Source organism: Opisthocomus hoazin, chromosome 14, assembly GCF_030867145.1.
Source record: "Opisthocomus hoazin isolate bOpiHoa1 chromosome 14, bOpiHoa1.hap1, whole genome shotgun sequence".
NCBI classification, from domain to species: Eukaryota; Metazoa; Chordata; class Aves; order Opisthocomiformes; family Opisthocomidae; genus Opisthocomus; species Opisthocomus hoazin.
Window position 1 is genome coordinate 15,457,494 of NC_134427.1, and position 27,000 is coordinate 15,484,493.

At 56.7% G+C, this 27,000-nt stretch overlaps 1 protein-coding gene across 1 annotated transcript in view; it reads right to left on the reverse strand.

Moving 5' to 3' along the window:
* CD99L2 (CD99 molecule like 2) overlaps window positions 1–24,992 on the reverse strand; it is a 34,591-nt gene extending 9,599 nt beyond the window's left edge. The window contains exons 1-6 of the mRNA XM_075435740.1: window positions 24,873–24,992; window positions 6,232–6,297; window positions 4,416–4,454; window positions 2,879–2,974; window positions 1,983–2,063; window positions 585–677 (exon numbers count right to left, since the gene is read on the reverse strand). Coding sequence (XP_075291855.1) covers window positions 585–677; window positions 1,983–2,063; window positions 2,879–2,974; window positions 4,416–4,454; window positions 6,232–6,297; window positions 24,873–24,930 — 433 coding nt within the window. The 5' untranslated portion in view covers window positions 24,931–24,992. The remainder of the gene's footprint in view (window positions 1–584; window positions 678–1,982; window positions 2,064–2,878; window positions 2,975–4,415; window positions 4,455–6,231; window positions 6,298–24,872) is intronic.
* Between the last annotated feature and the right edge of the window lie 2,008 nt (window positions 24,993–27,000).

Consider the following 27,000-nt stretch of genomic DNA (forward strand, 5'->3'; position numbering starts at 1 on the left):
ATCTCGACATCAATAAACTAGCCGTGCAAAGTCTGTTTGCTAGCTCAAGTGCTCAAGGGAACAATCCTCACAGACAAATGATTCATTCACCAGAGTATTTTAGAGATGGGAAAAAAAAAAAATAAAAAAAACCCCATCTTCCAGCCCGTAGCGTATGTTATGCCAGGACTTAAGCCTGCTCTACATTTACGTCTTGGCAACGACTGCGAACCCCAACAGCACATGCCCTTGGTTAAACAGCTGTCAGGTACAGGGACGAGGGGGAACTTCACACAACCACTGCAATTTAATGGCTCAGAAGAGACCCTGGGAAGGAAACCCGCAGACAGGCAACTGGCCGTTAGGCAGAGACCCTCTCTGCCAAGGCGGGGGCTACATCCCTCCCCGGAGGAAGGGGCTGCGCTTGCCTGCAGAACCATGCCCCTCCTCGGCGCGGGGCAAGGCTCAGGCAGTGGGGTCCTGGGCACAGGGAGCGCCCTTCCTCCTCCTCACCCTGTCGCTCTGCGGGGATGGCATCTGGCAGTGTGAGCTGGGACCCGGCTGCTGGCAAGCAGGACAGGGAGGGAGAGGGAAAGTCAACCTACCTTCACCCGGCCTTATGTCCGGCCTCCCAGCATCTTTCCTATCGTTCTTATCATCAAGGGCATCAGCCAAGTCAAAATCCATAGGATTCTTTGCTAGAAAACAACACGGGGGTTAGCAGTGCTGGTCACAGGCTGGGGAACTCTGCAATTAATTAACTAATCAAGCAAATGCTGGGCCTTGCCAGGGAAAAGTGCCAGTGAAAGAGATCATAGAATCATTAAGGTTGGAAAAGACCTCTCAGATCATCAAGTCCAACCATCCACCCAACACCACCATGCCTGCTAAACCATGTCCTCAAGTGCCACATCTACACGGTTTTTGAACACCTCCAGGGATGGGGACTCCACCACTGCCCTGGGCAGCCTGCTCCAATGCTTTACAACTCTTTCAGTAAAGAAATTTTTCCTAATATCCAACCTAAGCCTCCCCTGACGCAAATATGAAGCCCCCAACACAAGCACCTCCTTGTTTCACCATGCAGCATTGCAGCAGACCTTCCAAACCCATCCCGTTCCGTGCCCACATGCTGCCGTGGTGAGAAATGCTGTGTTCTTCCAGCAGAAACCATCTCGTGCCGTGGCTCGAGCGCCAGGCAGTCGGATGAATCACACCGGATGGGAAAGGTCAGAGCCAACACGGGCCCAGCCAGCAGCGGGGAAGGAGGCGGCTGTGCCGCGCTGGCGTGCCGGCCGCAGCAGCCTGCCGTTGATCGCTTGGTGTGATTTCCCTCCGTGAACCGCCCAGCTGGTACCCTGAGCAGCCCGGCTCTGGCAGAGCAGCTATTGCCTTCGCCAAACGGCAGCCAACACCGTGGCACGGAGCCAGCCTGAGCTCCTCAGCCCTCCTGGCAGCTTGCATCTTAGTTTATCGCAATCCAAAATAAGATTATTTATTATTTTAAGCTCAGGAGCGCCTTTTGCCGAAACTCTACCTAAGCAGGCAGCGAAGCGCCCGGCTGGCAGCGTGCCCTGAGCCTGTGGGACGGCTGTGCCAATGGAGCCCGGCATGGCTGCGCTGTGCCGACCACGCTGTGCCGGGGAGGACGGCCAGCCCACGGCCTTAACGCAGGCACGGGAATGCAAAATGGTCCAGGGGCTGCCGAGACCCCCAGGGAAGCAGAATCACAGAATCACAGAATGGTCGGGGTTGGAAGGGACCTCTGTGGGTCATCCAGTCCAACCCCCCTGCCAAAGCAGGGTCACCTACAGCAGGCCGAGATACCCCGTCTGCTGTGCAGTTTCTTACTTATTTATTTTTTCATCGGCGTCTCATGAACAAACAGAGATTGGAAATACTGGGGTGAGGGGCAGCGCTGCCATCACGACACCCCAAAGCCTCCGGCCGTGCCGGCACCGGAGCCAGGGTGAAGCCGCAGGGGCTGGCGAGCTCGCCCTCACCTGGGTTATGCTTGGGGGAGGCCCTCGTAGTTTTTGGCTGCTTGGTCGTGGTGGTGTGGATGACATCCCAAAAGCTGTTGTCTGCAGGGAGGGGAAAAAAAAAGAGACCAAAATGAAGTTATCCTCTGAAACACGCATTTGGCCACGCGCTGGGAGGGGAACCCCCTCCCCGCAGGGAGACGGGGCTGCGCCAGGGCGGCTCGGTGCTCCGGTCTCTCCACGGCTTCCGCTGCCCGGGGATGCTCGAGCCCTCGGTGCAGGTGGTGGGCGCCTTCGCAGGGATCCCCTGCGCCAGGACACATGTCAGCGGGGCTGGAGTTTGGGAAGGGGACAAGCAGGGCTGCCAGGAAAACCCCCCAAACATGCTGCTGGCGGGACCCACGCCGCCGCCCGCTCACGAGAGCTTTGCCACTGCGCAGGCAGCCCTGTGCCATCCTCGCTGGCAGGACCATGTGCCACTGGAAAAATACTTATGGATGCGCTAGTTCATCAATATAATCTCCCACCTAACAACACCTAACAGCTCCGTCCTGGTTAAAAACTTTTCCAAATGGTGCTCGGTGAAGCCCCCCGATATGGCTCGGGCAGGGGTGTGTGGGCAGCGAGAGAGGGAGGATGGCAAAATGCCAGTGCCGACCCTCCCGGCACGTCAGCAAGAGCCTCGAGCAGCTCCTCTGCCAGCTCTGCTACGACAGCGGAGCAGGAGGTGGTCGCCTTCTGAAGTCACCTGCTGGTGGTCACCAAGACTTGCTGGAGCTCACCCATCACTGCCCGATCCCAGGCTCCCGGCTGACGGGATGGCTCCCAGTTACCTCGGGGAGCGCTTTCCCCCCGTCCAGAGCCCCGACGGCGAGCACGCACGCACCCTCCCCAGGGCGTGGGGAGCTCCGCGGTACCTGGCTTCCCTGGCCTGGGGAAGGGCTTCGGAGTCGGCTTGGCTGGTTTGGTGGTAGTCTCCAGAGGGGTGTCAAAGTAATCAGCCAAATCAAAGCCTGTTGCAGGACAGAAGGGATCGTTAAAAGCCCCATCGTCTGCGGGGACAGTGTGAGGCCTTCGGCACCCGTCCCCTGCGTCAGCGCAGGGCTGAAAAGGGCGTCCAGGTGCTCCACCGCAGCCGCACCGCAGAGCCTTCGGCTCAGCCTGGCCGCCGCTCGACTCTCCCCATCCACGCTGCGGCTGCCACCCGCCCCCAGCAACCCCAGAGCAACACGCTTTGCGGGGGGACCCTCTGGTGTACTGCGGCACCTCCCAAGAGGTGACGCCACGAGAAGGTGCTGCAGGGATGGAGCCGCTGGCTGGGACACGCTCTGCTCCCTGCACGGGGACCTGTGACCCTGGGCTGAGCACAGCACGCACGGGAGAGGGGCCGGGGCGCAGGAACCCGCCGTGGGAGCCCCTCGGTGCCATCGCTCATCCAAAAAGCACTCCCCGGGGAAGAAGAAACTTGCCGAGATGAAGCCTCGGCCTCGGCATCCATCCATGTCCCAGGGAGCGTTTATCGGACCCAACGGCCTCCCGTTCTGGCTGCGATCCAAACGCTGAAGCCCTGCGCGTGCTGCTGGCACTTGGCTCTTCTCGTCCCCAGCAAAGACCGCAGTGGCCATGGAGCTGGGCAGCTGGAGTTGCTTAAATCTGTGCCAAGGTCCTCACACCAGGGCGAGGGGGTTTGCTTCTGAGCGCTCCCCCCCCCCGCTGCAGTTTATTTCAGGCTCCTCTGGCAGGGTTGAGCAACCCTCGGCTCTTGTGACCGCGCTATATTTAAGTGGGTACGTTTGGCCAGAACGGAGCCGGGGAGCTGCCAGCAACGGAACTCGGGTGAATCCAAGGGAGCTTCCTCAGCCGGAGCAGATGCTGCGGAGCCGGCCAGCCAGCACATCTGACGGACTGTCAGAGACATTTCTCCTTGGATAGGGAAATGTCACCAGGCTGGGCCTTTCTGTGGAGGTCGGGGATATCTTGGCAGTAAAAAAAGGAAGGAAAATATCGTCTGGGCTCCCTCGTGGAAGGAAAGCTAGCAGGTGCCATGCAGCCAGAAGAAAAAAACCCTTATGCGGCTGAGTAGTGATTTGTGTCTTTTCCATTAGGATACTGCAAAGTGTGCAAAATTCAGCCTTGGCTGTAAATGTTCCAATGCCACTCGCCTTCAGCGTGGACAGAAATATCAATATTGCATTTACTTCAGCCGTACGGGAGGAGTGCGCATCCGCACACCGGCACCAGCTTTCTCGTGGGCAAGCGCAGGGGTCCCAAAGCCTCTGCTCGGGCAGCAGCACCCAGCTGCACACACGCAGCCCCCAGGGGGGTTCAGACCCCCGTGGGACGCAAACCCCACCCAGCCAGCCGCACACACGCAGCCCCTGGGGGGGGGTCAGACCCCTGTGGGACGCAAACCCCGCACTGTGTTTAAACGATACGCGCGCAGGAAGGTCTCACCTGTCCCACCTGCCGGCTTTCTGGGGCCCTTGGGAGTGGCTGCAACAGAACAGAGAGCAAGGAAAACGTTAGTCACGGGCATCACCGAAAATGTGTCCCTTCTGGTCAAACAGCTGCCGGACGGGGCCGGAGCTCTGCAGGGCAGCGCGGCGTGCGGGGCCGGACGGTGCCTCCGTGCAGGCCAGCATCCCGCCTGCAGCAAGCACAGCCCTGCGGTCAGCTCCTCCCGATTAAGACTCCCGGAGAGGAAGGGCAGCTACTGTACAGAACGGCGTGGGAAACAAGAGGCAGCTGCCAAAGTTTTGTTGTCCCCTGCCCGGCCCGTTAGCCAGACAACAGATAGCTTCCAGGGCCGCGTTACGTACGCCACGTTTCCCGTCAGCTGGAGGAATTTTGGTGACATCTCGATGCTCAGATTCCAGCTCCCCTGGCCACTCCTGGGCTAAAACAAGCTCCATTCAGCCTCTGAGGGGGTTGATTATTTATTTTTTCCCTCTCCTGTAAACCACTATCTATTAATAGTGGCTAGCATTACCAAGTACATGAATAAATTATGAGCAAGAGTTGTGGCTGCTCTGTTCCCATTAATTTCCATTTGTCCCTCAGAACACCAGAGTGCTTCTGCTGGGCTTCTTCTCCAGCGTGCCGGTACAGCCTGATGTGACCCGGCTCCAGACCCTGCGTTCCCTTTCATTCCAGGGCTGACGTGATGAAGCCCAGAGTGGGATACAGCAGCGGGGGTGGCTGCGGAGACAGCACTGCCCCTTCCCACCGCTCCCAGCTGGGACTCCAGCCTGGGGAACGCCGTCTTCCCTCTGCACGAGGTGGCCGGTGGGCATGTCTAATCGCGTCTCCCCACATACCGTACTAAAGGGCTTGCAAAACCCTCAGTGAGACCCCGCAGACCTGTGACCAAGCCTGGTACCCTATGGTCTATCCTAGCCCTCTCCTGCACACTGCGGGACAGAGCACCCTGACTCTTTACTCCACGTAAACTCCAGTGTAACACAGCACAGGTGTCTGAGGGCTGTTAGACTATAAAGTAAGGGGTTTCAAAGCCTGTTACAGCCTTCACTTCAGTACTTGTGGGTGTATTTTGCGTGATCCCAGGGGCCGGCGTCGCTCGCAGAGCGTTCCCCATGCTGGCTCTGGGGACGGTCACCATGAGCCGCACGGGCAGGGACGGGCAGCGAGGGGTCCTGGGTGCTGGCGTTCGCAGCTCCGCCACGGCATCTCCATGGCCGGGCAGCGAAGGGGAGCCGGCGACATGTCAGGGTGCAGACCACCCCTGGGCTCAGCCCTCGGTGCTGGGGGAGGATGCGACGTGCCCTGGGGAGGGAGCCAAGCCTCCCGCCATCAGCCGCCGTGCTGGCGGTTAGCTTGTCTCCTTTGGGTGCAAAACGAGAGCTGCTCTGTGGAATCTCCTGCTGCCAGCGTGCTGCAAACCCCCGACTGGCCCCCTGACCTCGCCGCTGCTTCTGCCAGACCCGAGGCCAAGCTCTGCCAGGCACTGCTGTCCCCTCAGCGACACAGCCCAGCCCCAACTTCCATAAAAATGATATATTTCAAAGCCAAATATTAAATTTGCTCATGGGCATCGGAAAGCGAAGGGGACACAGCCACCAACCAGCTTCTCCAGGACTATCCCCAGTCCCACCCGATGGCAAGCCCGGACGCTGCGTCTCTGCGGGCAGACGACGAGGTAGCCCGTATCCACCACCACCCTCCCAGCAGCATCAGACCCCAAAGAACAAACTGCATCTATTAACATCTATTTGTTCTCTCTTCTTTAAAAGAATAAATAAACATGACTTACGGCGCTTGGTGCTGAGGTCATATAGGGCATCTTCTAGGCTGAAGTCATCTGGGTCGTCCCCATGACCTGGAGACAAAGAATCAGCACTGGTTGTACTCACTCCACACGCAGTAAACCGCCTTTAAATACAGCACGTCTAGACTCATTAGCTCAAATTGCTTTAGTTTTTAGAGGGCTTTCTGCTTTTTTCTGAACCTGACCCATCATCAGTGATGAGGAAGACATCAGCTTTCTCCGAATGCTGTGACTGTTAAATTGCAGAGCAGTCATCTCTGGATTTTCCATTTGTCTGCCCTAATGGATGTGGTATGAAAACACATGCTATGCTTAAATTTGTCAAGGAGAGTCTACCAATTCATCTCTCGAGCTGCCACTCATCTGTGGCTGTGCTCACGATTATACGTTTGCTAAACACCATGAAAACATTGGGACAGCGCAGACAAATTTGGTGAAAAACAACAGAGCCCCATGCACCTCTTCTTTGCAAATGCCTTCCAGCATCAGAGGCTTCACCTGAAGATGCTGCTGCTGGCTGCCAAGCACGACTTGGTGTTTCAGAGACCGCCTGCATCATTCTGCCGTGGTAACACAAACCGGGACCAAAGCCCATCCCAGGGACACACCTGACAGGCACAGGCAGATTTTTTTTGTTAGAGACGCCTCACCACAGCTCCAGCCACTTTATAATATCCCGGGGATAACTCGGCGCTGTGCCGTGTTCTCCTGTGATAGGGCCAGCTAATCCTTCCTTTCTCTGCCTTTTTTTTTGCATCGCGTTAATTACTGTTGACTTACCCTAGTTCTGAATGTATTTGTCTTGATAAATTCATGCTTTTACATCTCAGAGCATGCTGAGTAATTAATATCCTTTGGGTTTGCTAAGTACTGCGGCACTGCGAGAGAACATTAAAATGGCTTTCCTCTCCTTCCTACTGCTAAATGGATTTAGCTATTGCCACCTGAGCTCCAGCGTTCTTCATGAATAAATTTAAAGCTTTACTGACAAGGACAGTAACAACGGGCAGGCACCAGTCCCTCAGCAAGCAGGTATCAGCATTCCGGCGAAAAACTTCTGCCGGGAGCGGTCACTGAGCACCGCAACGCCGCCAGCTGCGGTGTCACTTACTCACCACATCTCGTTTCATTTGCCGCCTATTTAAACGCGCACTCAGCAAACCTGAGGGTGATTTAAACGCGGGGTTTATGGCTGTGAAGTTGCTGTGGGCTTCTCTCCCCTGGCAAAGCGCTCGGCATTACGCTACTGCCAGGGGGGGGTGGGTGTAAGTAATAGATGTCCCAGCCCACGGCTGTGTTTCTCATCGAGATGGAGGATGCCGACGCTTCCCCTGCGAGCCCGGAGGAACGGCCGGCAGCCAGCGATGCCCCGTCGCAGCCGGAGCCCCGTTACCATCGTGTGAAATCCACGGAGCGAGGCGTGCGGGCGAGCCCCCCGCTCAGCACCGTGGGGCTGCGCTCAGCACCCGCAGCCTCCCCCATGCCCCTCCGCTCCCCTGCCAAAATATTTGCCTCTTGGGCCTTACTGCTGCCGAAATCTCGGCACCGCGAGACAGGCGATGCTCTCCCGCTCCGACAGCCTGGACGAAGCCACAGGGTTATCAAGTGGTCCGTCGGTGCAAAGGAGCAAAGTGAGGAACACACAAGACTGTCCTAGCACCTGCACAGGGTGCTGCTGAACCACCAGCACGGCCCCGCTGAGACCCCGCAAGCTCATCACTGCAGTGGCTGACCGTCCCAAGCTTGCTACTGTGGCAATTCTACACAGGCTCCCTTTCCCAGCACGGCTTTTTCCCCAGCCTTTACTGGATTTTCAGGAACCAGCTGGGCTCCCTCATTCTTGTCTTCCTATTTTAAACTGTGTTTAAAAAAAGGTCTCGGGACGAGCAGCGCTACGAACCCGGCTGCGCGCCGTTGCCGCGTTTCGTTTCGGTTCCCCCTGCCTAGGCGGCGGGCAGGGCGAGCTGGCAGGGCAGACACGGCGTGGCACCAAGACCTGCACTGGTGTGCCAGGAGCCGTCCCGTCCCACGCTCTCCGTGATGAAGGAGATGAAGTCGCCGCTAATGTGTCCCGAGCTGTGGCTGCATGCAGGGACCCCGTGCCGGGGAGCAGCGAGCCCACAGCCCGCCCCAAGCTCAGGAGAAGCATCGGTGCACTGGATCACCCGGTCCAGCCTTCCCCGGGAGCCACGGCGCTCGGCACAGCCCGTTTCCCAGGGCTTTCCCACTGCTGCCCACGGAAAACCGAGATCCTTTTCCAGGGCAATTTAAACCCAGGAATCCCCTAGGCATTGGCAAGGATTAATAACAGGTTGCCAGCTAATTGCAGCTGCCAACAACTTTATTTCATGCAAAGGGTGTTACAGAGACGTATTACACCTTTTACACATCAATTAACCGAGCGCTGCCGTCAGAGGCACGCAAACCTGCCTGCTCGCTCCGACACGCAAGGGCTGAACGCTCTCCTCCTCCTTTCGTTCAGTTCACCCTGCACCTCGCAGCCCGACGGTTAAACCCCCCCAGCGCTCGGGACATACATCTACCTTGCAAATGCGGCTTTTTCTCGTGCAAACCCCTTTGCTCCCAGGGCCCCGGTCCCGCTCTGCGGTCGCTGGAGGAGCGAGTCTCTCCGGCTCCCAACGCCCAGCCCCTGACGGGAACCCACACACAGCACGGAGTGCCTTTACGTCATGGGTTTATCTTCTCCAGGAGCTGGGGCACGTGCCTACGTACTGGAGCTCACCAGCAGCCCGCCGCGGAGCTGCAGAGGTGTTTGTAAGGCACGCTTAGCGGTCGGGGTCCCGCACCCCCCGAGGCTTCACCTCTGCCGCGGGCTGCACCCACAGGCCTGGTACTGGACTACAACACCACCGAGACGCAAAATCCTCCTCCGCTGGCTGCTCGGTGTCGGGGAGCAGTACGGGGTCTTGGCCGGGGTTGATGGCTAGACTAGTTTAGGGTTTTTTTTCCCCCCACTCTCGCACTGGGTCACAGAATCACACAGAATCACAGAATCACAGAATGTTCGGGGTTGGAAGGGACCTCTGGGGGTCATCCAGTCCAACCCCCCCTGCCCAAGCAGGGTCACCCAGAGCAGGCTGCACAGCACCGCGTCCAGGCGGGTCTTGAATATCTCCACAGAAGGAGACTCCACAGCCTCCCTGGGCAGCCTGGGCCAGGGCTCCGTCACCCTCAGAGGGAAGAAGTTCTTCCTCCTGTTCAGACGGAACTTCCTCTGCTTCGGTTTGTGCCCATTGCCCCTTGTCCTGTCACTGGGCACCACTGAAAAGAGTCTGGCCTCCTGACACCCACCCTTCAGATCTTTACAAGCATTTATTAGGTCCCCTTGCAGCCTTCTCTTCTTCAGGCTGAACAAGCCCAGTTCCTTGGCAGAACTCCTGCCTCTGGCTGCCGGGAGCAAACGCATCCCCAGGGGCGGCTGGGAGGCGATGCCAGCCCTGGCTGGCCAAGGGAGGGGAGCAGCCGCACGGCTGCAGGTCTACGGCGGCGGGGGAAAACGGGCAAGCGAGACGTGTTTTCCGTATTTTTCTTCACTATGACAATGAGAAATAACGGAGACAGGACACCTCGTGGTACCTGACCCGAATCCCCCAGTGCCGGAGCGGGGAGGCGGGGGAACCCCAAGGCTGGCGCTGCGCAAGGCAAAGGCTGTGAAATGGAGGTGAGAGTTACGGCCGCGCCGGCACCGCAGGCTCGCCCGCCTCTCGCCAAGTCCCCTCGCCTTGCCAGGGGTATTTTTAATCAGAGCTAGCTGCTCTTTGAAGGTACAAGGGGTTTGTGCCTTAATGTATTCTCTCCTCATTATTTTCTGTACCAGGCAGCTCAAATGCGCAATTGTACTCGTCAGCTTTTTAGTTTTTACAATTATATATATATTCTAATTAAGCCCCACTGTTTGACAAAGCTTGAATTACAGTATCATAACTCACACCCAGTATATTGCTAGGCCGTCTGCAGCACTCGGAGCGAGGTGTATTCCCTTTTCAGCGCCAGCCCACGGATCTCTTTGTGTGATATAGATGTGTTTAGCTTCCCTGGGAATTGAGAGCCTGTGACACTACGAGATTGACAGCCCGGGAGATTACGGGAGAATGCAAAGCAGGTACAAGGGCAGTGGAAAGTAATTCAAACTGCCTGACTTTTATGCATTTACCTTAGCGTGACTCGGCAGGCAGTGGGTGGGAGAGCAGGAGGAGAGCGTGCCAAGGTAAGCGAAAGCACCGGGGTCTCCCCAGCGACCAGCCTCGTGGTGCTGGCTCCCAGTTACGGCGCCAGAGGCTCCCGGCGCAGGGCACCCACAGCAAGGCGCTGGGGACGGAGGGGTTTTGGGCGCAGGGCCGTGTCACGCTGCCAGTGCCGGACTGCCTTTGCCACTGTCTCAGCAAAGACACGACCCCAAAGATGTGTGGGGAGCAAATGGCCGGTCCTCCACGGGCGCAGGGCTGCTCTGCAGCAGCAGCGGGGGGCCCGGGGACCTCTCCCAGAGCTGGCAATGGCTTTACGCCGCCGGCCAGAGCAGTGGTCCTGGTCAGCACAGACCAGAGCTTCAGATTCACTAATGCTCTCCACCACCACTGCCTGGGCGCCGGCCCCAGCCGCCTGCCGAACACGCGGCAAATTGACCTTGACAATCTTGAGGTCTTGCTGACTGCTAAGACCAAAGCACAGTCCTGTGCGTGTAGGGAGAGCAGAGCTCCTTGGAGCCGCGGTGCTGTGGGTGGCTTCTGGGAGCAGCGCTGGCAGGGCGGGTGGGTAAGGACAGCCTTGGGGCTGCCGCACTTCTCCCGGAGACATGGCCAGGCTGTCTCCTGAGCAGAGACCTCCTCCTGAAGTCATCTCTGCCTTGTAAAGCAGACTCGGGTCTTCCTCCGGCACCGCTCTGCTGTGGCAGTGGGAGCAGCGGCTGAGGCCGGGGGCTCACTGCTCCGGTCCATGGCATGGCCAGGCGAGAGCGGTGGGAGACAGCCCCCCGGCTGGGACGGCCTCTGCTCCTCGCGGGGGACGAGGCAACGCTGCCGTCCTCATCCTCCATTCCCAGCGAAACGTTTTGATTTGCAGGAGTACTAATCAAAATCACTCTTGATTATGGCAAAAACAACCTCTGCTGAATTTTTTTTTTTTATGCAATTAACAAGGGTATATGATAATTCCAAGCAATCTTGCTCTTGAGATTAAAGGAAAGCCTGCCAGGAAGCACATGAATAAAGCTTTAAGATGAGAATTTGCATAATGAAGACTTTCTCTTTGTGGAGGGACTAATGGTGGTTATGTTTGAAGCCTATTAACGGAAATGCCTAAGAGCCCCCGCCAAAGCCAGTGTGCTGCCGCCGCAACCCACCCAGGCTCTGTCACCCCCGGGCCCCCGCCGGGACCCTCAGCTCCCCAGCGCCCCGGCTCTGCCCTCTCCTCTGGGCGCCCGAGCAGGGCCGAGCCGTGCCGGACCAGGCACACCGGACAGGGCAGGATGGGCAGCACGGCCCTGGCGCGAGCACCGCCGGCTGCAGCTGACGGCAACGCACCTCGGCTGGGTTTTTAATTCTGCATTTCTGCGTGCTGGGGCAGCCGTACGAGAAGCAGATGTCTGTTGAAATTTGATTTCAAGGTTTACTAGGAGGAGTTTTAATTATTCGGCGGCAGCACTCGATATGCTTGGCACCCAGCAAGAGCGATGGAGGTGGCGAAGAAAACATGACCAGCAAAACCAGCCTGCATCTGGTGGGCTCCAGGCTCCTTCTCAGCAGACACCGTTGGCACCACAACGTGGGGCTGGGCCAGAAAGGCCACCATCCCAGTGAGCAGAAGGCAAGGCCTCGCTGGGGGCTCAACGCTCGAGGGACGGCAGTGCCCATCTGCCCTGCACCATGCCGAGGGCTGCCTGAAGGTCCCAACGCATCTTCTCCCCACCTCGGGTGGAAGGACAGACCTCCAGGTTGCTCCCAAAGCACCTGAAGAAGCAGTGCTGCCCCGTGCACCCCACGATGTCCCACAGCTCCGGGGAGCAGCCGGCAGCTCAGCCTCCACCGCTGCGGCCGCACCGGGAGCTGCCGGCAGGTCACTGCAGAGACCAGACAAAAAACACACCGGGGAGGAGTTTCTCATCTGCTGCCGTCTCGCGCAGCCTTTCTCACTCCTCTGCAGCAAGATTTAAAACCCCAGAGGGAAGAGCCCTGGTCTCCTCCTCCCCAACAGCCACATCTGGTAACCGGCCTGCAGAGAGCCACGGGTATCTGCCCAGCGCACCTGCATGGAAGCTGCAAGGAAACCTCGAAAGCTGAGGGCTGAGGACAGGAGCCGGCCTCTCCCTCCTGAATTTCGGCATGTGAGAAGAGCCCCTGCTCCAGACCTGTCTGCAGAAGGACGAGCTTTGCCACTGGGCTGCTCTCCCCCCAGCGCTGTCCTTCTTGGAGCTCTTTGGCAGCTCCTACTGCCAAACTCATCAGCCTCCACCATCAAACTCACCAGCTTCTGTCACCAAACCCACCAGCTTCTGTCACCAAACCCACCCAGCCTCCACCATCAAACCCACCAGCCTCCACCATCAAACCCACCAGCTTCTGTCACCAAACCCACCAGCCTCTATCGCCAAACCCACCAGCCTCCATGACCACCCAGCCTGCTCCCAAAGAGGCAGAAAGCACCTTGATCTCCAGAAGCATTTATTCATGCTCAACTCTCGTCCCAGCTTTCTCTTTCTTCCTAACGTTTCCCTTTCACCTGCTCTCAGCCTCACCGGCTCAAACTGGTGACGATCCGTGCATTTCCACGTTTTATCAAAAAAACGGAGGTGAGGAAGGCTTTTGGCAGAGCGGCTTGGTTGCTGCCGGTTGACTTTGCTTTTCAAACCGGTGCGCGGCTGCCAGCTCGGAGGCCGCAGGCGCGTGGCAAAGGAGTCTTTCTCTGTACACTTGGGGACTGAGATGCGAAGGAGCAAATTTGAAAGAAACAAAGCATTTCCACACGTTTGACCACTCTGCCGGCGTCGGCGCGTTGCCGTGTTAAAGCTGTGAGCAGGAGGGGGCTGCGAGCACCAGCTGGCCCCGGGACGCCATGGCTCTGCTAGCGACGGCCAAATCCTGGGGGTGACGTACCCCCCACCCAGCATCTGTTCTGGGGGGCTACCCAGCCCAGGACCGCACAGTGTGCGTAGGGGGGGAGCGAGGAGCCCGTGCCACGCGCCGCGTCGCATCGGCCTCTGCCACGCGACGTGACAGAAGTCGGGGTAACAGCAGCGATGCCATGGAGCAGCCCCGGTGCCTGTGGCACAGCAAAGGGCCCTTGTGTGTCCTTCAGTGCGATTCCCACCTCAGTGTCTGGGGACAACCCCAGTGCCGGGAACTGCACCCCCTCCAGCGGCAAGCTCTGCGCAGGGACCGCTGAGGGTCTGATCGGCTGGATGAAAGTGTCTGGCCCCGGGAGGCTGGAAAGCCTCCGGCCGGGCTGGAGCCCTCAGCTCCGCGGGAAACCAGCAGCTCCCCGACCGGCTCGTGCACCCCAGGCTCCCCACAAGCACTGGCCAGGGCAGTAACCCCACCACGGGCAGATGGACACCTCTGGGTGCAGCAGCAACCCTCAGCAGCTCAGAGTGAAAAGCAAAGCCCCATCCAGCGCTACCAGAGCTAGGAAAGGCTTCGCATCAGGGTTTCCCGATGGATGCCTTGGACTGGGAGCCACTGACAGGGTCTGCCCCATCCCTGGCTCCACAGCATCGTCCTCTCTCTAACCCCACGCAAAACAAACATCTCACCAGGTCTTCTTCCACCCCAGCACGGTCGGAAAGCAGGTAACCCTGTAACAGGTAACCCTGCTCTGGCAATACAAGACGCCAATCAAAACAGTCTTCTTCAGTATCTGCACTCAAAGCTTTCAAGGTTTCCAAGGCACTCTGACACCTCTCTGTGTAGAGCGGGCAACGTTTTCTAAGCAATTTTAATAAGATAATCGTTCTTTGAGGTCTGTGTCAAAGAGGTCCCTGCAGCAGCATTGCCAAAACCTGCTTTCAATTAGTCCCTGATCAATCGCATCGGGAGCAAAAGGCTGCGAGGTCTGGAGCACAAGTATTTAAGGTTCCTCCCTTCTGGGGGAGTGCCTGAGCCCAGCTGTACCTGTGATGAGGATGGGGTGATGCTGGCTTCCCCTGCCTGGGCTGGGTATGGGGATGTCATGGCCAGGGCGAGCTCAGCCTGTCCCAGCCCTGCCAGAAGCTCTGCTGCGGAGCCTAGCAAGCAAATCTCTGATCCTCCCTGGGAAAATGTGGCAGGTAACCCTCCATAATTCAAAGGTGCATCTGATGGGAAAGGGAGTTGTTTCCTCTTTTCACCCTTTTGCTGTTTGTTTGGTTTGGGTTTTTTTTAAGAAACAATTTCTTATACCTAAAGGGGGACAGGATGTGGGCAGCATCATTTTTTTATTCCCAGACCCCAACCACTTCACAGGTGTCAGAGGGGAAATTGGCACTGACCCCACTGCACAGGTCAGGGAATGGTTAATGGTGACTTTTTCAGGTCACTGAAGAACCACCAGTGTCAGCCAGGACTTGGGTTTGTACCCCTCCAGACCCAGCATGCAGGGGTCTGCTGGGGAACCGGATTACTGCTCCAGCAGCAAGGGAAGGGGAGATGTGGGATGCAAGAAAACACAGCAAGCTCCTTTTCCTCCTATGACTGTGGGTGCAGGGCTGAAAATGAGGGTGCTCTCATGTTTTTCTGCATGCTGTCCACCCAGAAACATTATGAAGTACGTTCACATTAGCGCCTGATTTCTGCTTACATGTTAAGCAATGACTACGAGTTTGCCTAGGGCCGAAGATGCTTGTTTATCAACCAGACAGCAAATTGTGGCATGAAAGCATTTTGTTCATAAACCAGTGTGGAACAAGTGATGACGAAGCCAGTGATGCAGGAGCCCAGAGAAAACTGAAGCTGGAGATTAAATGCTTCTCACCTGATTCCCGATGGGAAGAGATTGCTCTCATCAGATAAAGATCAAGAGAAGATGCTGTAGTTAAAAGTAGGTAAATAGGGAATCGCACAGTAAAAACGCTGGTTCATCACTTGGGATGCGCTGCTCCTATGTACCATGCTATTTAGCAGTGGAGTGGCAGCGGGAATGCAGACTCGGGCGATGCTGACAGATGGAGCGAGGCCCTGGGAGAGCATGGGGGGTTACAGCCCTCTCCTCCAGCTGAAGGCATTTGTCTGGCCCCTGTCACCACAGCCTGCAATGCAGGGCTCCTGCCTGGCCCCTGCAGTGCCTGCAGCCACCTGCTTGCCTTTCCCCAGCACCTCACCCTGCGAACATCGGGCGTTCGGGTCGGGGTGGGTGGCTGAGGATCTGCCCTCTCCTGCTCGCTGCCAGCACCCTCTGTGCCTCAGGAGGCTGGTGGGCTTGGTGCCTCAGGAGGCTGGTCCAGCCACGCTCCCACTCCCCGCAGCATCACAGACCCCAGCGCTGCCACCGAGGGACCCCACCGTCCCGCTGCAGGAAGGGGCTGCCAGTGTGGAGAGACAAGAGGGTGGGGGGCTGCACCCTACCAGGTAGGGAGCAGCAGCAGAGATCTGATGGAGGGCGTTCTGTGCAGGGGGTGCAGGAGTGGGCAGTGATTTGTAACCACTGGCCATGGCCAGCCCAGCAGCTGCAGGACCACCCCTCCTGGCTCGCCCACCGCAAGGGAAGCTGCTGGCCGCGTCTGCAGTGGGAAGCCGTGCCACAGCCTTCTGCACCGGCTCATTTTCAGCAAGGTGGGTTGGGTTCCTCGCATTCCTAGAGGAGCTTGGAGAAGTCCACCGTGAAGCACAGAAGAGACATGGATGGACCTGTTGGAGTGGGTCTAGAGGAGGGCTGTGAAAATGATCTGAGGGCTGGAACACCTCTCCTGTGAGGAAAGGCTGAGAGTTGGGGCTGTTTGGAGGAGAGAAGGCTCCAGGGAGACCTTATTGCGGCCTTTCAGTACCTGAATGTGCCTACAAGAAAGCTGGAGAGGGACTTCTTAGCAGGGCCTGCAGCAACACAACAAGGGGTAATGGCTTTCAACTAAGAGAGGGTAGATCAAGATTAGATATAAGGAAGAAAATTTTTACAATGAGTGTGGTGAGGCACTGGCACAGGTTGCCTAGAGAGGCGGTCACTGCTCCATCCCTGGAAACACTCATGGTCAGGCTGGATGGAGCTCTGAGCAACCTGATGCAGTTGAAGATGTCCCTGCTCACTGCAGGGGGGTTGGAGTAGATGGCCTTTAAAGGTCCCTTCCAACCCAAACTATGGTTTCTATGATTCTAAGCAGAGTTTGGGGTGTGCATTCACTCCCCACTGTTTCCAGCACAGTCTGTCTGCAACTGGGGAGGTCGAGGCAGCTCCAGCCAGCGCCTGCTGCCTGCATCCAGCTGGCGAGCACCTCCCAAATGCACTGCTAGGAGCCAAAAATCAGTCCTGTGACACAGGTGGGAGAGGCCTGATGAAATACTTCTGCTAGGGGGGGAAAAAAGGGCTTCTGTTAAGTCAATGTCAACTTATGAGGACAAATTCTGAAAGTTTTTGTTACAGAATTTCATGGTGTTTTTTAAAAATCAATTTCACGACTGTAACTTAAAATGTCATTTTTTTAGTCATGAAAGATAGCTGTTTAGTCCTGAGACAAAACACTTTTCTAGATGAAGGAAGTACACAGCTACCTGATTTTGTCTCCCATCACCAGGGGACAGGTGCCTTACACCCAGAGCACCGTTTGCTACTGATGTGGCACAACAGAATTCAAACATAAAAATAGGAGGTCACTGAGTTCAAAGAGAAATCTACCAACAGGTCTCTTGCCCTCTCTGACCCTGCTTGTGGAGGAAACTGTGCTACCACTTACAAAACCAATGGTTTGTAAACAGTTATTTTGAGTGTTACAGCTCTGAGACTTCCTCTGCAAAAGTATCCAAATCACTCAGTTCAGACCATCATTACAAAAGAGAAAGGAGGAATATACCTCTTTTCCACACATATGCTATAACCTCTCTGAAAAACACTCTATTTTCTGCAGGAGGCCAAAGATGTGTATTTGGATCTGTGTGCATTTTTAGAAACATACGTGGGCTCCAAGCTTAATGCTGTCCTATGGATTTTTTGGAAATAACGAATTCTGGTTTCCTGGCAAATAATTACACACAAACTGCATGGCACCCACTCCGTGTCTCTTGACAGTGTGTGAGACAGTCTGTCACCAGCAGCAGTGGCTGATGCCCGGTGAGCGAGGCCAGGCTGAATGCCCGCCCCAGCTGAAGCCCCTGCATTAGAAACCAGCCTGGTGCTGGGCCAGAAAGCCAGGCTTTGCCTGGGGGCAAGGGTGATGCCCAGGGCAGGCCTGCACCAGCTGGAAGCATCGCCTTGGATGGCTCTGCTTCGAGGGGCTGCAACCTCTTCAGCGCAGTGCTGTGCTGGGGTCAGGCTGCATGGGGATTTCTCTGGCCAGAAGAAATTTCAGGGTGGGAGAATGTGCTGGGCTTGGGGGAAGTTTCACCAGTTCTTGGTATTTCTACCTCTTGACGGCATGAGAATGTACCCCGGGGTATGGTCAGGTTCTGTTGTGAAAATTAAGCAACTCATGAGAGGAATGCTGTGTACCAGATGGCAGGATGGGACCCCGGGAGGTTTTTACCCCAGATGAGGTAGATGGAGTCTGGTATTGGCTTTGCTCAGATCGTGTTGTCTGGAAAGAGGACCCCAGTCCTGCAGTAGTGGGGACACTTGAAGCTCCCACCCCTAACGGCACGTTTGTAAGCAGACAACGCTTTATGTGCACAGATTAATGTGCTGCTCAAAATCTTGTCGCATATCTAACGTCCTTCTGCAGCACAAGCACCTCTTTTGTCGCCCACAGATGGAACTGGAAACATCTTCTGCTTGTTCAGTTTTAGCCTCCCACCCTCCTGGAGCCCGCGATGCAGCTACCTGTAAACACCCGACCAGGAACCCGTGCTTCTGAAATGGGATTTCAGTAAGATTCTTCCACTTTTGACAAGTTCTTTCTATCCAGATTTCTTTGTGCATGGACAAAGACAGCATTTCGAAGGGCAAACAAAACACTGAGCAATTCTCTTTTCCCAGCACTTTATTTGCTGAAGACAACCCCGTCCCAGCCGCACCGCCCCTCGCCCCCGGAGCCTCCTGCCAGCAGAACGATGCTGCTCGCAGTGTCCCTCCTCCCTGTCTGAGCTGCCAAAATCTTGCCAATGCCTCTGGCTTCTCTTTCTTTGGCTTTTCTGCAAATACATGGCGTGCCAGCGCTGAATCCCTACGGCAGACCTGGCCCTGAAGACGCTGCTTGTGCAGCTGGGTATCTCGGGGGAGACCAGCTTGCACTCAGCAGCAGCTTTCTGCCTGTGGCCCCAGTACTACCGCAAGAATTTTCTGTGTTTCCTAGAGAAGGTTGGAAAGCAATGAAAAAGGATTTTGGAGTGACTACAAGACAGTTTTGTAATTATGTATTAGCATTAACTTTATCCACAACGCATCAGTAGGCTGAGCTTTCAGAAGATCAAAACCAAACCTGACCCTGTGCGGCTCCGCTGAAATCCCTGCAAGCGTACAGACAGCGCTCGCCTCTTGTTTCGCAGCGGCCAATGGGCTTGTACTGGGGCTCTCTGTTTTCTTCTCAAAAGTGTTGTTCACCCTGCAAATACGCTCTTGTGCTCGCATCCCAAATCACAGTGAGTGACTCCAGCATCTGGATCCCCAACTTTGAAGTCTCCCTTTCAAAAAAAGTCTTTTCATGTTCCGTGTTTTGATATGCCGTGTTCGTCTTCTCCCGTTTTCCTCTGTTCAAGTTCTTCCACCAGTTCTGAATTACATCAACCAGATTACAAAGGAATTCTTGCAAAGGTTTTCTCTTTGCCATCAGTGTTGTGTAGTTTATTAAACATATGTTTTGTTATCAGAGGGGCTTCAGAAGCGCTGTGTAATAAAACCCCAGTCTTTCCTTTAGTTAATTGTAAAGTCAATGCCTTAAAGCTCCAGGAGATATTTTTCTGAGGAGAAACAAATTTATTTCTAAACTGAGCAGTCCTAAAAGTTTATTCTAGTCAACACTGGAGATCAATAGACTCTTCTGGTTTATGTGCTTTAAGGGTTGAAACAGTTGCAACAGATGTAAAGAAAAAAATTACAGCTTTGTAGTAGGAAAAACACCCAAGAGTTAAATGGCCATTTCCAAGCACAGATACCACTAGGCTAGTAGAAGAAAAAGTTCCAAAACACAAGCAGAAGTATGGAAATTAGTTATTTCCAAAGCTATGTACGCATCACAGAAAAAAAATCAGTTGAAATGTCAGAAGAGTTGATGTTTTGTGTTCTATTATACTACTCATATATAAATATATATTCAGATAACTAACTTGCTTAGCATTAGCAGCTAACTTCACTGAAGCCTTCGGCCGCACGCTGTGAATTTGTCCCCTGGATGCAGTGAGCATTTGCTGGGACCCTGCCAAGCTGGGTGGGAGATGGCCCCAAGGATCCAGTGGCAGCTGGAAGGCGAAGAAGCTGTAAATCGTCGCTGGAAAGCAGCAGGGCCTCTCTGAAGGTAGGAGAAGAATCCTCCGCCCACCCAGGGACCGTCAAGGAGCCCAACAAGGAAGAAAAAGCCCCCAGACCCAAATAACACCATCGGACCCCGCTGCCATGTGGAGAACACGCGTGAGGCAGAGACTCAGACCGTAAAGGTAGATTTGCCCAGGGATTTCTTCTCTCAGGGTCCCTCTCTGGCGGCACCCAGCTTGAGCTGGTTCACACCGCTGTCCCACTCCACAAACTCACCCGGCGTACGTCGTGTCTGAGACCGCGCTTTGGGAAACTCAGGGTCGAGCCCGAGAGTGAGCGTGTGTGGGGGGGAGTCGAACAGGGGCACTCATGGGCTCACGGGGATCGCCCGCTCCGAAGGGACCCCGGTCCCAGCAGCGAGGGTCTCAGGTGCTGTGTGTGCGACTCCTCCAGCGCTGTGTGAATGCTCCGGTAGTGGCTCCTCCCGCAACATACGTAAACACCCGGGCATGGCACATTTAATTAATGCATATTTGTTCAAAGATCAGAGAAAACCAATTTAGCTTCTCCTGCTTTGCCACACATGCTAAAGACACTATCAAAGTAAAAACTATTCTCTAAACATATTACTTTGACTCACTGCTGATACCTAGTAATTATAAAATTAATAACATAATAGTGTATTCTAACAAAGATTTTTAGCACAGGTAAATGCTTCACACAATGCTGCTATCTCCTCCAGGCTGGACAGCAATGCCAAACCAAGGCTTTTGCTTCTCCTCCAGATAATTCCTCCCCGCAGCTCTCCCGACACAGCCGCGGCGAGCGACGGGCGCAGAGCCGCCGGCGGGCCACCTGGCACCGGCACCCCCTTCCCCGCCAGCTGCGGCCACCGCTGCCCGCCGCGAAGCGGAGCCCGGACACCTGGAAAAACATCTGGAAAAGAGCTGGCTCCTTTCCGCTTTCTCTGGGCTCTCGGCTGGGCACTGTTGTGTGGAGACTGTGCAGAGGAGCCGCCCGCAGTGACTGCAGCCATCTGCGCAACAGTTATAAATAGCTAATTACACTGTCTAATATTACTTTCACATTTAAGTAATTATTGTAATTGCTGGTGGGATATTGTAGTCACACTTGAGAGGAGAGGTGATCTGTGAGCCGCTGCCTGTTAAGAGACGGGATGACAACACGAAGAGCTGCCCGTCACTGCCAATACCACAGCCGTGGAGGATCTGCCCAACTGTTCTTATTGCCCGTTCATAATCGCAAAGTTTTTCTTCAAGCGTTTCTGACGCAACGTAAAGCATCAGCTCAGGACGTGCCCCCTCCGCCTGGCCTGTAAAAGGTAACCCTGCACTCCCTGCAAGAACACTGGCCTCAGTCGTCAAACTTGCCGCCTTTCCATGAGAGCTCACCAGCGCGTTTCTGCACCGGCTTACCACGGGAGTGGGGACAGGAGAGGGGGAAAACCAACTGTGGAAAGTGCCTTGTGGGATTGTTTTCCTTACAATTTTGCACAAACACGTGGCAAACCCTGGATGACTCAAGCGTAACTGCTTTCTGGAAAAGCCACGGATCTGTGCATTTAAAACCCCATGCAACGCGCTAGCACCAGGACCGCTCGCCCCAGCTGCTGCTCCGGCTGCAGCACACAGGCTCTGCAGGGCATCTGCATGGTTGTCATCAGCGGCGCTGAGTCTAGTTGGAGGCTGGTGACAAGTGGTGTCCCTCAGGGGTCAGTACTGGGCCCAGTCTTGTTTAACTTCTTCATCAACGACCTGGATGAAGAGTTAGAATGTACCCTCAGCAAGTTTGCTGATGACACCAAACTGGGAGGTGTGGTAGATACACCAGAAGGCTGTGCTGCCATTCAGCGTGACCTGGATAGGCTGGAAAGCTGGGCAGAGAGGAACCTGATGAGGTTCAACAAGGGCAAGTGCAGGGTCCTGCACCTGGGGAGGAACAACCTCATGCACCAGTACAGGCTTGGGGTGGACCTGCTGGAGAGCAGCTCTGTGGAGAGGGACCTGGGTGTCCTGGTGGACAACAGGTTAACCATGAGCCAGCAGTGTGCCCTGGCTGCCAAGAAAGCCAATGGGATCCTGGGGTGCATCAAGAAGAGTGTGGCCAGCAGGACAAGGGAGGTTCTCCTTCCCCTCTACACTGCCCTGGTGAGGCCTCATCTGGAGTACTGTGTCCAGTTCTGGGCTCCCCAGTTCAAGAAAGATGAAGAGCTACTGGAGAGAGTCCAGCGGAGGGCTACGAGGATGGTGAGGGGATTGGAGCATCTCCCCTACGAGGAGAGGTTGAGGGAACTGGGCTTGTTCAGTCTGAAGAAGAGAAGGCTGTGAGGGGACCTTATAAATGCCTACAAATATCTGAAGGGTGGGTGTCAGGAGGATGGGGCCAAGCTCTTTTCAGTGGTGCCCAGTGACAGGACAAGGGGCAATGGGCACAAACTGAGGCACAGGAAGTTCCGTCTGAACATGAGGAAGAACTTCTTCCCTCTGAGGGTGACGGAGCACTGGAACAGGCTGCCCAGGGAGGTTGTGGAGTCTCCTTCTCTGGAGATATTCAAGACCCGCCTGGACAAGATCCTGTGCAGCCTACTGTAGGTGACCCTGCTTGGGCAGGGGGGTTGGACTAGATGACCCACAGAGGTCCCTTCCAACCCCTACCATTCTGTGATTCTGTGATCTGGTTTCCTCCCCCACCTCGAAATGCTTCAGTGCTTGTGCCTCCCACCGCGCTGTGAGAGTACACCAGAGCTCGGCGGCACTGGAGAACACCTTGGTGCTCTGCGAGCATTTCCAGCATCGCGGCCGGACGTTGGTGAGGGTGGCGGGAGCACGGCAGCTCGGAGGCACAGACAGATGCGGTGCGGCTGTGTCCGACAGCCCGCCCAGCACTGAACCCCACAGCCGCGTAGGAAGGGAAACACAGCGGAATTTGACCAAAGAGAAACCCAAAACCTACCGTATATTTCAATGAAAACGTGATGTTTTGTTCCTGCCACAGCCCAGACGCAGGTTATTCTGGTGTCCGTGGTGGATCCGGAGCTCAGCTGCAGGAACACCACGCTAAGTACCGGTCTTGTTGTCTAGTTTGCTATCCTTGGTTCTTGATAATCTGTCAACCTCCAAGCTTGCAAGAGCTTGCCACTGCTGGCAGCGCTGGAAAGACCGTTCCAGAACAAGAAGCCAAAACAAAGCCAGCGAATACAGGCAATGAAAAAATCTGGTTTCTGTTGCTGCTGTACTGAGGAGCTGGGGTGGAAAGCTCTGCCTCGGAAACCCCCTCCCTTACCACCGCCTGCTACTTTCCAGGGGGCACGGGGTGATGGCAGGGAGGCCACCCTGGCACCCAAAAGGAAGGCCAGTTCTGTTCTCAGGCGGGGAAGAGCTCTCTGTCAGGGCTCTGCAGAGCTGCTCCAAACCCCTCAGGAGAGAGACAGCAGGAGGAGCAGGCACCCACCCACCCGCCCAAACAGCGGGGCAGGAACCAGAGGCCACGTGGAAAGGATGATGCCGCGCACCGGTACCTCATCTCTACGCATCCGGTGTCGGGAGGTCTCTGTGAGCGCAGAGCCCGCTTGCCTTTATATAGTTATTTCCAGGGAGAGGCAATTTAAAGCAGCTCAGACAGGAGCTGAAGTTAATGTTGTTCAATTACCTGTGAAGCCTCGCGCTGGCAGGAATGATTTATGAACGTTTCAGTGAAATTCATTTTGATACAAACACAGCCAAGGATATTTAAAGGCTGGACCCTGCAGCCCAGCACTTGAAAATAAAACAGAATAGCATTTTTCTTTGCCCACGTTGCAAACAACACAGAATGCAAATAGCTTTACTGCTGACTAATCAGATTTTTTTCTTAATTTTAATCTAACATCAGGACTTTATACACTGTCTCTTAGCTCAGCCTGTCAGACTGATACCCAATTAAAAATGCAGCCGCTAAACTGGTGAGCACGGGCAGCTCTGTACCACGCCGTCACCCTTCCAGGTGCTCAGGCAGGTAAGCACTGAAGGCAAACGCAGACTAATTCCAGGCTGACTCACGGTCAACCTCATCTCTCCCAGCATCAAAAGCTGCTGCCAGCCCAGTTCGCTCTTCGTTTTGACACTTGTATCCTCCAACCATCTGTATTTGGCGGGTGCCTCCTAGCTAATAGCAGATTTTTTTTTTTTAAGAAAAACTTTCCCAAGGCCTCTTACATAATTGCTATTTTCTCTGTACAATCTTTAAGAGGGCTTTTTTTCTATGCAAACAAACAGTTTTTTAAGAGTACTTTTTTTTTTTTTTTTAAGGAAACACAGATTTGTGGTAAGCTCTGCACTGATTTTAACTCCCTCCTCTTTTCCCCCAAAAAAGCATGTTTTTTTTCCCCTGCCTTTCTCGCTGCTGTCGGGCTGGGGCCGATTTCTGGGCGGGACGATTCCACCCCGCAGAAACAGCAGCGGGACTGAAAACCAGCGAGGGGACAGCCGGCGGCCGGGGGAATGCGGGGCCGGCAGAGAACCGGCTCGATCCCGCAGCCCGCGGAGCCGCGAGACCAACCCCTCCGTGCCGGGCTGTCGGCGACACCGGCTGCGACAGAGCTCGGCACCGCGCGTTCCGCCCGGCCACTGTCGCGACAGCTCCTCACAAAGACACGCGCCGCGCCCCGGTCGCCGCTGTGGTCCCTTAACGAGGGGCTAGGGGGGGGGGAGGGGGGAGAGCAGGGCCGGGGGGAGCCCCGAGGGGGTGTGGGGGGGCGATGGAGCGGCCGGGCCCTGGCGCGCAGGCTGGCGGCCCGCCACCCGCTGCGGTGCGGGGGGGCTGGGCGCGGGGTGGGGCCCGGGGGGTGCAGCCCCCCCCCCCCCCGGACCCATCCATCCTCCTGCCAGGGACCCTCCGCGGGGGTGCATCCCCACGGCGGGGTCTCTCCCGGGGCTGCGCCCTGCGGGGTGACCGCGGCGGGGAGGGGAGGGGGCTTCCGCCGCGCTGGGCCGGGCCCTGCTCCGCGATCATGCGCAAACCGCGCTGCGCCCCGCGGGGACCCCCCCCCCCCCTTTCCCCTCCCGCGGTGCCGGCGGCCGGGCCGCCCCTACCTGCGCCCAGCAGCGCGGCGAAGGCGAGGAGCAGCGCCAGGAGGCGGCGGCCGGCCATGTCGCGGCGGAGCTGCGCGTCTGCCGCCCGCTCAGCCGCCTCTCTGCGCCGGGGCGCGGCGGGGCGGGGCGGGAGCACGGCGGCCCCGCCCCCCGCTCGCGCGTCCGCGCCCGCCGGGCTGCGCTGTGGCGGCGGGCGGGACCCCCGGGGTGGGGTGGATGATGGGGGGGGTGCTCCCGGGATGGTGCTCCGCAGGGTGCGGGACAGGGAACTGCCGCGGTCCGACACCGAGTTTCTGAGCGGGGGAGGTCCGCGAACCGTAGAAACGCGGGCTGGGGGCGACCTCTGGGGGTCTCCGGCCCCGACCCCCCCTCGGAGCGGGACCCGGGGACAGCGGGTGGCATCGGGTGGCGGGGGGGAGCCTCCAGCCCTGGGGGTTGTCACCCCCCCGCCTCCCCGCGCTGCCCCGCTGCCTGGGGTCGGAGACCCCCGGGTCCGCTCGGACCACCCCCCCCCGGACCACCTCTCTGGCCCTCGGCCCCGGCTGTGCTGGCCGCCATGGCCGGGAAGGGGTTGGCTCTGTCACCCGGTGACTGCCCTCGAGGAGCTGAGGCCTGCGGTCGGGTCTGTCCTCACCGAAGCCACCAAGCTGCCCCTTGCCGTTGATGTGCACCGGGCACCGGACCCTCTCCTCCACATCCCTTTTAAATGGGGCAAGGGGCTTGTTAATAATACAGCAAACATCTTCTCTGTTGATGTTTGTAGGTTGTTTCGCTACGGAGAAGGGGGTGAGGATGCAGGAGGAATTCCTAAAGCCTTAGGTGGGGGCTGGAAGCCTGAAGAAGTGTCTGGGTCACCCTGGTCCCACCCCACCCACCAGCAGCTGGGAGGTACTGGTGTCCCCAGCTGCTCCAGCCGAGCGTCGGGACTGGCCCAGATCCGGACACAGCTTTCTGTCCTTGGTGGGAACGTTGCTTGGAAAGACAGTGAGCAAACAGCCCCTGGAGGAGGTACCGTCCTCTGGAGAAGTGCCTGGGTTGAGGGGTGGGGTGGGATAGCAGGGGGAGGGATGCCCTGCTGCTGGCTTTCATCTATGGCCACGCAGAAGATTGGAGGCTCCGCGGCTCCCAGTGCCTTCCCTGCCACAAGCCTCCTGGGGAAGGTGTCCAAAACCTGCACCAGAGCGGGTTCCAGTAAGCCAGCGCAGTTCTGCACGCTCGTGCCGTGCCGGCGGAGTTGCGGATGCTTCTGTCCTGTGCAATTCTCCCTGCTGCTGCGGAGAGGAGTGATGGGGGTCCCAGGTTACAGAGGAGCTGAGCTGGAGATGATGCCGCTCGGCTGCCCTACGGCCGGCCGGCCGCTCACAGTGTTGCCTCTCTTCCTATTTGTACAAAGAGAAATTCAGGATTATGGTCCTGCTGGAGCCAAACTAAAGGAAACTAGCGGGACAACAGTTATGCCTTCCCAGTCTGGCTCCCCAGTAACCTCTCCATCAGCTATTTGCATTTCAGTGGCTCTCCCAGCCTCTGGTAACTGCTGGGGGAGGAGGCGGGTAGAAAGGCTATTCCGTTAGCGTTAGATCGGCTTTAGCACGCCCGAAGGCGTGAGGGAGCATCGCAGCAGCTGATGCAACCCGTGACAGTAGATTGTTTGCCGTTCTGCGTGAGCCTGGGGTGCTTGCGAGTTGATTCATAATCACAACAAAATGTATGAACGTAGCCTTTAATTGGCAGGAAGGCAGGAGCAGTGCCGCGCTGCAAAGCTGGAGGGAAACGGGGCGATACGAACCGGGAATTCGCGTTGGACCCGCTCATCTGGCTAAACCCCCTGCCACCCGAGGGTGCTCTCGCTGGCCGGGCGTGCCCAGCCGGAGCTGGGGCTGCGGGCGGCGGGCACGGGTTGTGTCTTTAACGAAGGCCGAGGCAGCTGGAGAGCCTGGGGACCGGCCAGCAAGTGACTCAGCATCGCCTGACCTGTGCCCAAGAGGCCAGGCTATTTTTGGTTCGGGGTGTGTTTAAGGCAGGCAGCCCAGGCTTAAACGCTTCCAGTTGCTCCGCAGAGGACGCGCCGGTGCCGAGGCTGGAGCCTGGCGCGCGTTGTGCCGTGCAGGAGCGGTGCTGTCTTCCCGCT